Source organism: Delphinapterus leucas, chromosome 4 (genome assembly GCF_059928025.1).
Source record: "Delphinapterus leucas isolate spDelLeu-1000000601 "Yukka" chromosome 4, BTC_Dleu_Yukka2, whole genome shotgun sequence".
Classification (NCBI taxonomy): Eukaryota; Metazoa; Chordata; class Mammalia; order Artiodactyla; family Monodontidae; genus Delphinapterus; species Delphinapterus leucas.
The window spans coordinates 31,112,171-31,129,054 of NC_143132.1; the positions used below are offsets into that span (position 1 = coordinate 31,112,171).

At 35.3% G+C, this 16,884-nt stretch overlaps 1 protein-coding gene across 1 annotated transcript in view; it reads left to right on the forward strand.

Annotated features, from left to right (window-relative positions):
- ROBO2 (roundabout guidance receptor 2) overlaps positions 1 to 16,884 on the forward strand; it is an 83,219-nt gene that overhangs the window by 25,546 nt on the left and 40,789 nt on the right. Inside the window, exons 6-8 of the mRNA XM_022578293.3 lie at positions 1,565 to 1,747; positions 10,844 to 10,886; positions 12,303 to 12,430. Coding sequence (XP_022434001.2) covers positions 1,565 to 1,747; positions 10,844 to 10,886; positions 12,303 to 12,430 — 354 coding nt within the window. The remainder of the gene's footprint in view (positions 1 to 1,564; positions 1,748 to 10,843; positions 10,887 to 12,302; positions 12,431 to 16,884) is intronic.

The window sequence follows — 16,884 nt, forward strand, 5'->3', positions numbered from 1 at the left end:
TGCCGCAGATCCCTTGTTTCTATCCAACATGCTAGGAAAGAGTGTGACGTATTGTCACAGTGGTTTATGGGTCAGATCTGGAGGTAGTATGCATCTGCCTGTGTACAACTGGCTAATATTCAGTCACTTTGTTGTACTCAGCTACAAGGGAGGCTGGGGAAAATAGGCTAATTTTCTGCCCTGGAAGAAAGGTGAAACCTTGGTAAACAAGTCACCTATTGTTTGCAGGACTCTCACATCTAGATAATTTACAACTTCTATTCCTACCTGAGTGGCCCTTAAAGTAACTCTTAGCCTTACATGGGCTATAATTACTGTGTTCCTATTAACCTCTTTACATACATCGTCTCAATTAATCCTCCCAAATAAATGAAATAGTACTGTTGCCAACTAACAGAAACAGGGATTCCAAAAGATTAAGTGCCCTACCTAAGCTCACTGCTTACTTAGCTAGTAAGTGGCAGAGATGATACTCAAATGTGGAACTTCAAAGACCTTGCACTTTCTAATATATTACAGTGCTATGATAACTGAAACAATGAGAATTACACATCCTGTGATGTGATATGCTGAAATTTGCCATTTATATTTTGCTTACAATTTATTTTTTAAGTCTGGAATTAGTTACTAATGAGATATGATATTAACATAAGAAATCACTTAATTTCCAGTGCCTGAATTCATTCATCTCTTAAACACATAAATCTTTGCTCTTCAGTGATATTATGATTCCATGAGTTTTAAACCTGTTTAAAAATGTGGATTGAAATTTTCTTTATTACCTCTGAGAGGGCTAAATTGTCAGAAACATGACTACTAGAATCATCTTAGTCCAGATTTAAATGTATGTTTTTGTTACATAGACCTTAGAATTAATTTTCAAGTTGTTTTGTATCCAGCTTTTAAGTGGATTTTCAAATTAGTTTCAAATACTTTAAGGACATTTAGGAATTTTATCTTTTCATGATGTTTTAACTGTAGATACTAATCTCTATGAAAAGATGTTTACATAATTGTCATTGTTTAATATAGTAATTTTAATACCTTCCAGAAAATTAAAGTATGTTTGATCAAAATAAGACCTTTGGTAGAATACTAAGGGCAATATTTTGAACATTTGTATTTAGGCAGTGCTGTAGGGGGAAGGTAATTTTCAAATACCTGGCGTTAAATGTTGTAGTTGCTTTTTTTAAAAAAATGAGAATTATATTACAAAATGCTTTGCCTAACTGAAGAAAGGTTACTATTATTTCAGCTCACAGCACTTGTTTTAGTACTTATTTATGAGGCAATAAATCAAGAAGTGGTTCTGAATCTGTCCACAGCAAAACAAAACACAAGGGAGCAATGTTCTTAATCACATTTCAAACTTATGATTTGATTCTTTTTCTGAAACTTACAAAATATGCTTACCAATAAATTGTGACAGGCTCAGGACACAACAAATATTACCTGCTTCAAAGAATGTTCTAATCTTCTGTGCCTTTGGCATACCATATATGTATTTTTGTGGGTTTATTTGTCTTAATATTTACTAACACTAACACTGTTGTTTCTTCCATAGGGGGAAGGAATGAAGTTGTCATTACTGAGAACAATAACAGCATAACTGAGCAAATCACTGATGTTGTGAAGCAACCAGCTTTTATAGCTGGTATTGGTGGTGCCTGCTGGGTAATTCTGATGGGTTTTAGCATCTGGTTGTATTGGCGAAGAAAGAAGAGAAAGGGACTCAGTAATTATGCTGGTAAGAGGCTATTTCCAGCTAAAAAAATGTCTTATCTTTAGAAATATGACAAAATTCAAGGGAAGGAACGGAATGGAATAACTGAGTGAATGAATGGATGTTTTGGGCTTGATTTAAACAATTACAGACAACATGCTTTAATGCACTGCTCTTCACCATATCACATTATGACCATAAGGCAATCTTTTTGCTTGTATCTCCAAGGAAGCATAAGAAGAATGCACACTGATAAAGTGCTTAGACATTTTTCTCCACTAGTTCAACACACACACACACACACACACACACACGCACACACCTTGCATGCTATGACACCGTTGTTTGAAAAGGGAATTTAAGCAAGAGCATTCCTAAAATGCTCAGAAAAAAAGAGAAAAGATTTGAAATGTAGTTCTTTGTATTTCATGGTACAGATTACAATATAAACTGTGTCTCAGATGGAAAATACAAATGAAGCAAAAAAAATCTCACCAGGATTGATGAGACTGATGAGGCATGAATTAAGTCATTTACTAGTCACTTAAATAGGATGTCTATTTCAAAGGGACCAATAGGTATTTTAGAAGGAAGAAAAAGGAGAAGCAGCAGAAGAAAAAGAAGACCGTTGGTGTTCTACTTATTCGCAAAAATGTTTTCTTCTTAGAATCAAGAACAGGAATTTTAAGGATGTCCAAAATTATGGCCTTCAAAATACTTCCAAGGAAGAGAGAGAGAGAGAGAAAATTATCAAGTCAGTGATTGACAAATGAACTCAATACTGAAGCTATATTCAATTACAGTTTAAATTGCAATGCCTTTTAAGTACTTTCTCTAACAATGATCATCAAAAGAAATTGTCTCACAATATTTCACACTTTGTAGAATTTACAAGGGAACAATTTTAATTTACCATCGTCCTACAAATATTTAAAAGTTTTTGAGATATTTTATTCATCTTCTATTTCTAATTTTTACTTTAGTAAGAAGCATAAATGTGTTAGGTGACTTTGACAGAGGCTTCAATTCTTATTAAGTTTATCCGCTGCTGTAGCTTGTAGGTGTCTGAGCTTCTGAGTATAGTTCAAAATAAAAGGAATAGCACCCACTTGGTTGTCTTTCTTGTTATTCGATAGCATTTAAATACGATCATTTGACGATCACACTGTGGCTCATGTCTAAATTTTGTGAAAATAAAGTTTATTAGTTACTGGTTAGAACAAATTCCCAGGACTAGAGAAGGTAGTATAATGTATCCATTGAAAAGGGCCTTTCATGCTTTGTGACTTCCTATTGCTCTGCCATTCTCATTTCTCATTGGTTACTGATGCCTGCATCCTTATGCTTTGTCATCTGAGTGCTTTATCATCCTACCAGTGAGTGATTCTTCCTGGAAAGGTATGCTGGGCAATAACTGCTGAGTGTCAGAGTCATGAACATTAATGATACTTTAACATAACTTCTTGTTTTGCAGTCCAGTCCTCTGCTTTCATTCCCTGAAGGTATTGTCCATCAACCTGTCTGTTTAGTCAATCACCACGTTCCATTTCGTCTCTGTGACACGCTCATATAAATCACATGAGAAATAAGGAAGAATGATTTAATTCAAGGACTATTTTTATGTTTTATCTCATTGCTTGGCTTTAGTGAAAATAATAAAAGATTGACTATGCTAGTCACTTCAGTACAAAGTTCTAAGATGCCACGTTTGGAGTGTTGCATTTTTACCCTCCATACATCTTTATTCACTCACTCCTTCAAAATAGCATAGGTCTCATAATTAGTAGTTTATGTTTTTAGTAAAATTATGTCAGATAGCCTTTTTTCTTCTTTTTTTTAAAACAGTAGTTCTTTGCAAAACCTATGCATTTAATTTAAAAATATCTGTTGGTCTTTGAGCTTGACAAGAGTAGTACATTTCTTATTATCAGTTCTCATTGTGATTGATATCCATCTGCTTGTAGAAGAACTGCTAACTCGGAAGGTGCTATGCACTTCAAATATTTTGGAATTAGACCAAGCCACAGAGCAGCCTTTCTGAACTTTTGCACTTAATTGATAGATGGCTGACTCTCAGAATGGATTCACCTTCAGCTGGTAATTTACCTTCCAGCAACTGCTGTTCTCTTCTAGGTGAGAAGCAAATGAAAATCCAAACCACAGGTACTTAGCATTACATATCTGACCTGGCGATATTCTCTACACATTTCCCTCCAGAAATATCCTATCCTCCACCTCCTGGAATTTTTATATTCTTGAGAATATGAGGATTTTAAATAGGAATGATTAGTGTAGTGTGTATTTATCGTATGTTTAAATTTCTGATACTTCATGCATGAGCTAATGATCCATTTTAAGAGCACAGGGATTTCGTACAGGGATATTTTTCTCTGAAGTGTTTTATAAAAATTATAGAGAAAATAGTCTATGTGTACTAGTTCTGTTTATTTTTGGTTTTCATAAAAATTTCTCTGGAAATCTTATAATTTAACAAGCATGAAAACTAAACCCAGTAACATTAAAGCAATGTAATTTTACTCACAAAATGAAAAGTCTAATGTTTCCACTTTTTACTACATGGTAATATCTATATAGTTTCAAAATTTTCTTATTGATTTATGATAGCAATAACTTTTTTTTCAAATAAATGAAAGTTTACTTTGGGATCGGTATTTAAATTAATTTATAACAAAAAATGTCTTCATTTATTTCAAACCCCAAATTTGATCTTGGATTATACTTAAACTCTGCTGCAATTGATGTAAATTAAGAAACATGCATTTTAATAAGCTAGACTGATCCTAAGTAGAATTGAAAAGCAGGTAAAATTTGATTTCAGCACTTGCTTTTGCCTACTTCATTCCAAGTCTTCTTAACCATCACAGGTAGATTTTATTTTTATTTTTATTTTTTTGCGGTACGCGGGCCTCTCACTGTTGTGGCCTCTCCCGTTGCGGAGCACAGGCTCCGGACGCGCAGGCTCAGCGGCCATGGCTCACGGGCCCAGCCGCTCCGCGGCATGTGGGATCTTCCCGGACCAGGGCACGAACCCATGTCCCCCGCATCGGCAGGCGGACTCTCAACCACTGTGCCACCAGGGAAGCCCCACAGGTAGATTTTAACCACCAGAGGGAAGATTTTAACTAGTGGGGAGAAGAAATAACTTGCAGAGTGGAGAATCTAACTCTCGGCAGGATACTTTCCATTCACTCTGTACAGGCAAAAACTCATCCGCTGATTTTATTGTGGCTAATCTTTGATTCTCCATCTCCATGTGGAAAATTATATTTGAATGCTTAAAAGGAAGGTAAAAAAAATGGCATGCTACTCAGTGTTGATATTTTTCTTATGTTTCAGAGGATTTAACATATTGATCATAGAACTCTAGTGGATTAGCACCTTAGATTGTAAAAGCAACTATCAAGAATCAAATGTAAACTTATACATTTAAATGATCTGAGAGTAGAATTTGGCCTGAACGTGTTTTGCTCCTTTACATAGAAGAACTTGGAGATTTCCCCAGGGCGAAATTACACACTAACTTCCTATTCAATTTTTTCCTATTTATTCTTTATTTAAATTCTTTAGACACAAACACGCACGACAGTTTTGCTCGTGGCTCAAAGAAGGGCAGCTGGAATGAGAAAGGTATCCTCATATCTCATATTCTACATGAAATCATTTTATATTTTTCTAGAGTAACATGCAGTGTTATTTATGTTAATCTTCATTGAACACTATCAGTCTGCTTGTCACTGCATGTGAGGTTCCTGACTGCCAGAAGAATTCACTACCTGAATTACCAGGTGAAATAGAATTGTAAACATGTTTAGGCAGAAAATACTAGGTGATTTTGAATCGAGAGTAAATGTTTGATTATATGTATTAATGGTATTTGTGAATAGAAAAGTGAATGACATAAGTTTGAATAAAAGCCATGCAGCCTTCATGAAGATTCTATATATTGTATTATAATCTTCATGAAGGCTACACAATTCTTTTCAAACTTATGTTGTTCATATTCACAATTTTTAAGTCACCAACTTTTTAATGAAAATAAACATTTTCGCTTTTAAAGGGGTGAGTTCTCTTTTATGAATATTACCTTTGAGGAGAACAGATTTTATTAAACTCAGTAAATATATATAAATAAGTGAGCAAATTATGAAATACCAAACACTTCATGCATAGGTTTTAAACCCTTGGTGAAATTATTTGACAAAATGACCCTAAGACAGCTAAAAGATTTGATGGAATTTTTATACTCTGATTATCTGGGCTTGAGTTAATGCTTATTAAAAGAGGATTAATCTACATTCATAGTTGAGAAATAGCTTATCAGGAAAGGGAGTGAGGCTTGGCTGGCAACATTAAAGTTTCCATTTGGAGTAGGAAAATGTGGCCTACTAGAGATAGGCACTCTGAAAGCTTCCTTACCTCAAAATGTCAATTTACCACGTAGCTCTGTTTCCCTTCCCCCTCAATTCTAGAAAGTGAGAGATTAGGATTAATCCTGTCAGATAATAGTAGAGGTACTTTGTGTATGATATGAACTTGCAAAATCTCTTTACCTTATATCTTTTATAAATATTGCAATAAATTCAGAATATTTAATGCAATTCTAAAACATTTAAGATTGTGGTGTCTATAGAGCTTTTTGGAAACCTTAGCACTAGTCAGTCAGTTTTAGCAATAAAAACTTCTCTATGTTGCTCCCTTGAAAATTCTTAATTTTAGATGCTAGCAGAAACTCCTGGTAAAGATTCACACTTATTTCAAATTTAATTCTGATAAGCACAAAGTTACCACACTGTGATTATCAAAATAGTGACTAGAGCAAGATTGTCCAACCACCTACCCTCCCCACCCTCTTGCTTTCAGCTTTAAGGTAGTTCAACATCTCTGAAATGAGAGCTACCTCAAAACAGCTTTCACTTTGTTGTGGCATTTATTTTTATGTTTTTCTCTCTCTGCACATGCAAAAAATGCTGATCAAAACACCAAATATGACTTCCATTTTAGGAGTTCTGATTGTTCATCCTTAGCGCAGACTGAGCAGCCATGGCTCACGGGCCCAGCCGCTCCGCGGCATGTGGGATCTTCCCGGACCGAGGCACGAACCCGTGCCCCCTGCATCAGCAGGCAGACTCTCAACCACTGTGCCACCAGGGAAGCCCTCTAGTCTGCTTTTGATCTCATGGTCTAATAGAACTCAGTTATTTTTGGTCTACTTTTCAAAATGGAACAAATCTAAAAGTTTTGGAGCATGGGAAGAAAAGGATACTCAAAAAAGTGTTCTCTCTCTTTCCCTTGCTTTAAAAAGACAACTAATCAACCTTATTATGTAAAGGTATTGTTTTTTGTTGTTCTTTTTCTCTCCTGATAGAAACATACAAAATTGAAGATTCTCATGTATATCAAATTGTATCCATGAGCCATTTTAAGTCAATTATGTATTTACATAATGACTGTGTATTTTTGCCTTTGTACAGTTGGTATGCAGAGGTACAAAGATAAATGTCTTTATGAAATATTTTGACAGTCTTTTAGCGGTCTAGAACCATTTGAAAACAGTTTAATGATTTGGAATACAAATAGGAAATCGATATGTCTTGAAAGTTTTGAAATTTAAAATTCTTTTATTCACAACATTTAATTCTCATTTGGTAAATATGGACCATACCATAGAGTCCATACTCTAACACAGCTGTAAATTAACTTGATAAATTTTTTTTTCAATTTTTTATTGTGGTAAAATGAACATTACATAAAACTTACTATCTTGACCATTTTTAAGTGTACAATTCAGTGGCATTAAATACATTCATGGTGTGCAACCATCACCACCATCCATATCCATAAATCTTTTCATCTTCTAAAACTGGAAATCTATATCCAGTAAACAATAACTCCCTATTACCCCCTCCCCCCAGCCCCTCACAACCGTCATTCTTCTTTCTGTCTCTATGATTTTGACTGCTCTAAGTACCTCATAGAAGTGGACTCATACAGTATTTATCTTTTTGTGACTGGCTTATTTCACTTAGCATAATGTCCTCAAGATACATCAAAGTTTTAGCATATTTCAGAAATTCCTTCCTTTTCAAGGCTGAATAATGTTCCATTGTGTCTATATGTACACTTTGCTGATCCATTCATCCATCACTGGATGCTTGGTTTGCTTCCACATTTTAGCTATTATGAATAATGTTACAATGAACATGGATGTACAAATATCTCTTTGAGACCCTGATTTCAATTCCTTTGGAAACGGAATTGATGGATCTTACGGTAATTCTATTTTTAATTTTTTGAGGAACCAACATACTGTTTTCAACTATGGCTGCACCATTTTACCTTCCACCAACAGTGCACAAGGGTTTCAATTCCTCCACATTCTTGTTAATGCTTATTTTATGTTTCTTGCATAGCAGCCAACCTAATAGGTGTGAAGTAACAGCTTATTGTATTGGGTTGGCCAGAAATTTCATTCTGGTTTTTCCGTAAGAGCTGAATGAAATTTTGGCCAACCCAATAGTTTTTTTTCTGCGCTATGCGGGCCTCTCACTGTTGTGGCCTCTCCCGTTGCGGAGCACAGGCTCCGGACGCACAGGCTCAGCGGCCATGGCTCACAGGCCCAGCCGCTCTGCGGCATGTGGCATCTTCCCGGACCGGGGCACGAACCCGTGTCCCCTGCATTAGCAGGCGGACTCTCAACCACTGCGCCACCAGGGAAGCCCTAACCCAATAGTTTTAATTTTCACTTTCCTAATGATTACTGATGTTGAGCATCTTGTCAGGTGCTTATTAGCCATTTGAATGATATCTTTTGGATAAGATTTTCAGTGCTGCATCATAATACTTTAAAATTTACAGTTTATGAAAAATTTACCATTGGTAAGTACATGAAGTTAAATACAACTTAATTTCTGTGCTTCTGCTTCAGTTCTCCTCTTTTTCTCTAATATCATTTATTGCTCTGACAGTAACAGAAAGTTTGGGTGAGGAAAAAGAGCATCTAAGTTAGAGAGAAGGGCTCAGCTCCTCCCCATGTATCTCCTAAACAGCACATTTGGAGGTGTAGCCCATCAGTACCTGTTGATTTGCATATTCACAATGATATTCACAGCATTATCTTAGCTCTCTTTTACCAGAGTAAAACAATCACTTGATAGTCCATTAAAAATCCACATAACTAGGAAGTCACATCAGATAGAAAGCTAATTAGCTGTACTGTTTTCACATTTTGTGTTTTTTCCTCCTAATCAGGCCTGTATTTAATACCACCAGTGCTCAGTTCTTTTCAATAATTGTTTCAGATCAATTTTTTATTGTTGTTCTTAAAAGCAGTTATTAAAGGGACCCAGTGTGGTGTGGATACACTGCTGATTGTTGATTCCCAACAACTGAATCCATCAGGAAGCAGATTAGTGATCAGTATTCTTTTATTTTCTCCAAGGAGCTGTCCATAGCCAGTCGTGGGCAGGTACAAAGGTTATGTAAGGATTGTTTTATAATTCACTTGACAAGTTACCTAAAAACTTGATAAGGCAATGTACTTTTAGGTGCCAAGATGTTTCTGAAAGCACTGCTTCATGAATTCCTGAAAGAACCTTAGCCATCTTATTGCCTAATTATGATGCCATGAGAGATATATCCTGAGATGACCTTAGGGAAGGGATTGGGGAACTACATTTAGAAAGTTATAAGATCTAAAGAGTGATCATATTTATTAGCTCAAACTTGAGAAAGAGGTGAATGATGGAGAGATTATCCAAATGAGAAAGTATTTACTATGTGTGCACTTTAAGTAGCAATATGACCTTAGTTTATTAAAAATATGAATCAATTCATAAAATTTTATTTTTACTTTTGCTCACCAAGTAATCACAGGAAATCTAATCAGTATTTTCCAAAGATAGGATATGTTGGATTCACATCTGTGAAATGGTATTTTTGCCTTCATCCCCAGGGATTGGTTTAGCTGATCCATACTAATTTTGGTCAAAATTGCAATTTTGCAATCCATAAACTTCTAATCACCAATTTTTTTTTCCCAATGATTTTCTAGTTAAGTAATTTTGTGGCAAAATTTGGTCGAAAATAATATGAAGTTATTTATAGACTTTTTTCCACTAATCATGAATATTCACATCTCATTGCAAAAACAATAATTTTAAATACATTTGCTGCCTTAGACCCTCTCTGCAGTATGCATCATATTACCTATCTCAGATCTGAAGCATTTTGAATTCCAAATAAATTTAGCTGCAAAGGTTTTGGATACGGGATGATGGACCCAAACTGATATTTACCTTCTTTGGCCAATCCTTGAAGCCCACTTTCATGTTGTTAGCTTTGTAGAATGGAATCTAGTGACCAGAGGGAGTGGATTCTTCAGCTGTGGCCCTCCTGGATACTTCTTGATATTGCTAATAAGTTCCACAGTTTTAAAAAGGACTTAAGTTTTGTAATCATTATATACAATTGGAATATATTCAGTATCAATTATTTGAAAGTTTCATTTTTGTAAGAGTTGGCTAATGAAACAAAGCACCCAATACATTATCTATTCTCCATTCATTACAGTTCATGTCTTTGTAATTATACTATTTCAACTCATAGTGCTTCTTAATGTCTCTAAAAGGATCTGTGATGGGGAGGAATGTGTTGTCAATCAGTACTTTCACTTGTTTCATTAAAAGGATATTATCTGTTTGGACTATCCTGTTTCAGTTTCAACTATGTGCATTTTGCATTATGCCCTCTGATTAGGACACCAATACGTTAACATTAAAAGTCATGATTTGATAATTCCTCATTATTGCATGTCAATCTTCCAATACCATGTATATACCAATTGACACCCAAATAAAAATTGCCCCTTTGACTTAACCATATGTTTGGCTTGAGGAATATTTCAATGTCTTATTAAAGATGGAGCAAATGATAGCTTTGCTTTAGGCCAAACCACTGCTTCTTATTCTCTGTACAATTATGTTAATTATATTTTGTTAAAATTCCCAGAGGTTTCAGCTCTAAACTAAGGGCCAATATGTAGTTGTTATTAATCATAATTAATATTGACTACTTGTGTATGTTTCTTTTTTTTTTTTACAGTTACATTTCAAAGAGGAGATGGAGGACTAATGAGCAATGGAAGGTATACTGAGGAGATATTTTAAATTATTATTTTTAATCAGGACTGAGGAAACTCTATAGTAAGAGGCTATTATTGTAATAAACAATCACTTATAAGTGAGAATTCTAGGAGGAATTAAATGGCTTACCACAAGGTTTAATGGCCTATCTGTTGTGCACTTTAGAGGAATCAAGTCCAGATGTTTCATATCTCCCAGAGGCCCCTGAAGAAATTAGTAGTAAATATCACAAGGAATGTGTTCATTTGTTAGCAGGATGTTTATTGCATTAATTAGACATTAGCAAATGAAGTTGCTGTTGTTTAAGATTCCTTATTGGTTCTCACTAAATTGCTGTGAGTGAACAATTACACATAATCGATCACAAAGTAAATGATTCATGGATGATGAATCGGCTGTAGATCGATCAGACTGGATTCCACAACTTTGGATACTCAATTGAAATTGATAAAAGTTGATAACAAACCCATATATCCTCATCTATTTTCCCTTTGCCGATATAGAGATTGTAATTAGGCTCTGGTAATAACTTCCAATCTCCCATTTAATCAATATTTTAGCAAAAAGAGATTAGGTCTAATGAGAGCTAGTGGATGTAGCAAGAAAGCAGTTGGATCTTCTTATTGCAGTTTCCATAGAAACACATGTTTCTCTTAGGGATTGTATCACAAAGGGTCTATCAGAAAAAAAAGTACAATGACTATAGATGTTGCTGTATCTCTGTAAATATGCTAATAATCTGGAAAGTGACCAGAATCCCATCTTTTATTTTAAAGATGGGAATTCTTTATTAAATAGGTTATGAAGGAAGTTTTCTTCGTAGATTATATACACATGCTGGATCAGACCACAGTGGATCTTTAAAAAAACCTTTAATATCCTCCTAATATTTTAAATTTAGAGAACCTGAAAATGTGCTATTGATGGAACAGTATAAATACTGTTCATTAATTTCCCTTAAGTTCCTTGCCTCTAATCAAGCATGAGGGCCCATATCAGGGGTTATAGCCTATAGGGGACAGATAAATATGGGAGCTGCAGGAATTAAGGAAGCAATAGTTCAAAGTCCTGGAAATGGCTGATACTGAGCAATTGTTCCCTTGAGGTGCCAGTTTATCATCAGACCTTGTTTCGGGACGCTGCTATGTTACCAGTTTCCCACCAGTTTCAGGGAAGACGACTGAATTCATTTGGGTATCAGCAGAATCCCAGGCAGCACTCTTCGGCTTCCACTGACAGGGTTGATCTATATATAGCCTAGTGAACTGCTAAAGTTCCTTAATTCTTGAGAGCCTACAGATTTTAATTTGAAAGTGAATTAAAATCTTAAATTCTTTAATCCATTTTAGTTCATGAGACTGATGTCCAAATCTCTCATTGAGTTCCATGGATTGATTTCCTTTTAATTCCTGTTTTAGCCGCCCAGGTCTTCTAAATGCTGGTGATCCCAGTTATCCATGGCTTGCTGATTCATGGCCAGCCACGAGCTTGCCAGTAAACAACAGCAATAGTGGCCCAAATGAGATTGCGAATTTTGGGCGTGGAGGTAAGTTATGTTTTTCAAAATTTTTTCATTTATTTGTTTTCTTGGCTTTCCTAGATGTTTTGAAAAAGGCATACTAAAAAGTAATTATAAAACTGTTGTATCTATTATCTTGAGTAAAACTAAGCTTTTAAGGGCGTCATCACTAACGAAGAAGATAAATATTCATAGTACATTTGGTTTTGGAACTATTAGTACAAGATTACTAAAATCAGGAACCATGTTGCCAAACAGCAACATGATTTCGAACTAGCCTTTTCACTTCTCTGATTCGCATTCAATATATATTTATTGAGCATGTCCTGTGTATCTGGCACTATAGCAGACGGTAAAAATATAATATCATATAAGGAGTAGACACTTAAGTAAGTATAACAACATGTTGACAGAGAGCTTTTCTGTAGCTCTACAACTGATAGTACCCTAAATAAAAGACAAAAAATGCTAAGTGGCTGACATGCTAAGGTCTTCAAAATTTGGTACCAGGGTCCTCCCCATAGTTCTTTATAAGGAGACATAATTGGACCTACTATAAATAATCACCACCTTCCCCTCTCCATCTTTTCATCCAGTCACTAGGAGAGCAATGGGTTTAGAGAAAGATGGGACTAGAGAAGTCTCAGGCCCCATTGTTCAGTTCAGCCGATACATGAGTTTTTCCTTGGCAGGGGATTGTACAGACAGTAAATGGACTGGAACTGCCTTGCCAGTACCCCAGATGAAAGAGCTGACCCCGGGAGTAGGAAAGTTCTATGAATGGAGTATTATTTAAGCTGATATATGAAGGAAAGGTGGGCAGTCAAGAGTGTGTAGAAAGTGTGTAGAGAAGAAACCTACTGTGTTTTAAGGCCCAGAAAGTAAGAGAAACGTTGACCTATTTAAGAAGCGAATTAATTTCCTAATGACTTGAGTATAGATTGCAAGGCAGAAAAAGTGGTAAGAAATATAGAAGGACAGGTAACAGAGGGCCTTCTGAGCCACACAAAGACTTTAAACTTTGGCCAAAGGATGTTCAGAAGCCATTGATGGACTTTTAGAGGAGAATGCTAGAATGCGAGTACTGTTTTAAATCATCCATCCTGCTGCTGGGTGGAGAATGGAGATAGTGTGGAAAATTTGGGTGATTAATTAGGAGAATAGTGCTGTAATCTAAGAAAGTTCATGTGAATCCACTGGAGGATTTCTACACTTCTAGGTAGAATTAATGTAGGAGACCCAGGGTTGAGCTAAACTATTCTGAGTCCATTATAAACCTCAGTGATGGATTTCACGTGTATGAGTGTATAAACATATTGACTTAGAGGAATAGTCATGGATATTGGCATTTTCTCTTTACGAATGTAATATCAATCCAAGTTTGAATATAATTAAAATAGTGTTTCAAATAATAAAGTTACTGATTATTGCACAACTCTGCATTGTGTCAATACAAACTGAAAAAGAGGGATCTCCCTCCCATTCTCCAAATAAGATGCAGAAAATGACCAGCCCTACCTTATAGGTGTGTAATGAGAATTGAATGGACGGCTAAATATACAGGTTTAGCACAAAGCTTGACATACAATCAGTGGCCAACAGGCATGACTGGGGAGTAAATGATAGAACAGAAAGTAAATTGTATGACTCCTCAAGAGTCTTGCTTACCCTATGTAATCCAGTACTCCCCGTTTAGATTCTCACTTGCCCAGACCCTCTGATAGTGGTGGCTGCCTCCCCTAGGTGTCCAAACTCTGAGCCCTGCAATTATAGGCTACTACTTTACATTGGGTAGTTCTATGCCCAAGCATCTCCTCACCAAGGAGATGCCCTGCCCTACCCACTGACTTTGAAATTCTGGTCCCAAAGCTTTTATCAATCAAGGAATAGCTGCCTGTCTTTCTTGTATTTGTATTGGAATAACACGCCATTCTATCTACATATCAAGAATTAAATGCGCGAAGATGGAGAAAGTGTTTTGGTTTTGTTTTTTTCCGTTTCTGGCAGACTACATCAACATCTAAAATGTCTCAGTCTAATTTAGCCAAAGGGTACATTTGAAGATTTTCAAGGTTTCCTTCCATTTCCACTTCATTTTCATGACATGAAAATATTTCACAGGTAGCTATCAAGGCCAAGACAAAGTTTTTGCAGGGTTTACTGTATCTCTTTTCATTCAGTGTGATAAGTATTTTAGGCATTTACTATGTACCAAAGATAGGATTTTTTGCAAATTTTATTTCCTTTGCACAATAAATGTAAGACATAGATAATTATATTTCCATCTTAGAGGTCAAGAAATTAAGGTTTATCAAGATGAAAAATTTGAGATCTATGTGTAGAATCCAGATCTAACAGATTTTAAAGCCTAGGTTCTTTTATTTACACTGTTCTGCAGTTAAGGTGGGATTCACATGTATGATTGTATTACCATGTTCACTTAGAAGAATAATCACGGATACTGACATTTTTTCCTTCGAGAATGTTATACTGGGACTTCCCTGGTGGTCCAGTGGCTAAGACTCTGTGCTTCCAATGCAGGGGGCCTGGGTTTGATCCCTGGTCAGGGAACTAGATCCCACATGCCACAACTAAGAGTTCTCATGCCACAACTAAAGAAAAAGGTCCTGCGTGCTGCAACAAAGGTCCCGCGTGCCGCAACTAAGACCTGGCACGGCCAAATAAATAAATAAACATTAAAACTCTGTCTTCTGACACCAAATATGTCAACTTTAATAACAATAAAAAAAGAATGTTATACCAATACATGTTTAAATGTAATGAAAATCGTATTTTGAATAATAAAGTTACTAATTATCACATGTCTACATTTTGACAATACAAACTATAAAAATTCATTTAACTGTTCAGTAAGTGCTTACTCTTTGCACAATGCTAGGTGAGGAATTATGGAATTAGAGACATAAATCCCAGGTACTCCTGTCCTCAACTAATTTAAGATACAGTGAAGGGGACAGTCATTCATACAAGTAATTATTCCAGGCAAAAAGAAATAAATGCATGTGTAACCAAGGTGCTGAAAGACTGCAGAATGAAATCATGAGTAAATCCAACTGGAGGGAAATGTTTCTATAATTCATAAGCAGAGAGAGATTCTATTTCTAGAACCGTAGCTTTGTTCGGTGCAGAATAACATTATGAAGGATTAGATTCTCGGACTATTTTTTTTCCGTTTTTAAACATTTAAACACACAACAGTTCAAAAACTTGCAGTGGCTCACAATATAAATCTAAAGCTTTGGAGAACATCATAATCAAGGTGTTGGGAAGCTGGGGTCAATGCTGGAGAAACATCTATCCAGTTAATATTCATCAGTGAAAGACATGGTGGAGGAAGTAGAAACAAAACCCTAAAAACTTCCCTGGAGTGAAGGATCTACCTTCACAACCTTGATATATTATTAAGTATCAAAAGTTTTTGATAATAAAGTGATACTGACCTAATGCTTTAGAATGAAATACGTTTCTTTGTCATCAAATTTTCTAATTAGTTTATAGCTAAAAACAAGAAGGGCGAGAAAGTAGTTACAAAATTCTGAATCCAAGAACAATTTACTTGCTTATACAACTTGGTGAAATATTACAAATGTGAACATGTTTAACAATCTCACTGATATGTATTTAAAATAGTCATTTAATAAAGTACATATATACTTAATTATAAAACAGTTTGGAATTCCAGACATCAAAACCCTCAGAGAGACCTAAATTATATAGTGCATAAAATATATTATAAATGTCTTGTTACTGTTGCTAAAGAAGATCATTTTTAGCTTTTGTAAAATATAAAAGCAAAATTAATATTTTACAAGAATCCTTATTTCAAGTACTGTTGGGTATCATCTCATCTAACAGTTTTAGGATATTTTGACTATTTCAGCATTCTCCTTGCGATGATAAGCTGGTTTTGGTACTGAGACAACCTGGTTCATTATTACAGTACTATAACTAGTTGAAAATTTCCCATAATGAAGAGATCAAGTGGGTTGATGACCTCATGTCCTATGAAATGTGACTTTCAGGACATACATTATTAAGGAGCATAATATAATTATATTCACTTTAACTCTGCATGATTAAAAATAGTATTAGTGTGTGTGTGTGTGTTTGTTTGTTTTTTCTTTTTTTAGATACTAGTATCTTTCTTCTGGGAAGGAAAGTAAGTGCTCAGGAGAGAGGTGGCAGTTCTGAAATAAAAAGCATCATGTAAAGATAATTTAGCGCACCAAAGTGATAAATGGACTGATTGATATTCAGTGTTGTTCCTAAATTTTAATTTTATACTTGCTGTGTTACAACTTGAAACTATAATTCTCCACTTCTAAGATTTGGTAGCATAAACTAAACTCGCTAATCACTCATTGCTTTTTCTATAGTTAAATCCTGCTGTATTGTGAAAATGACTTATTCATGAAAATGTTCCTTTGTTATCCAATAAAAAAAAAAATTGTTACCATTAG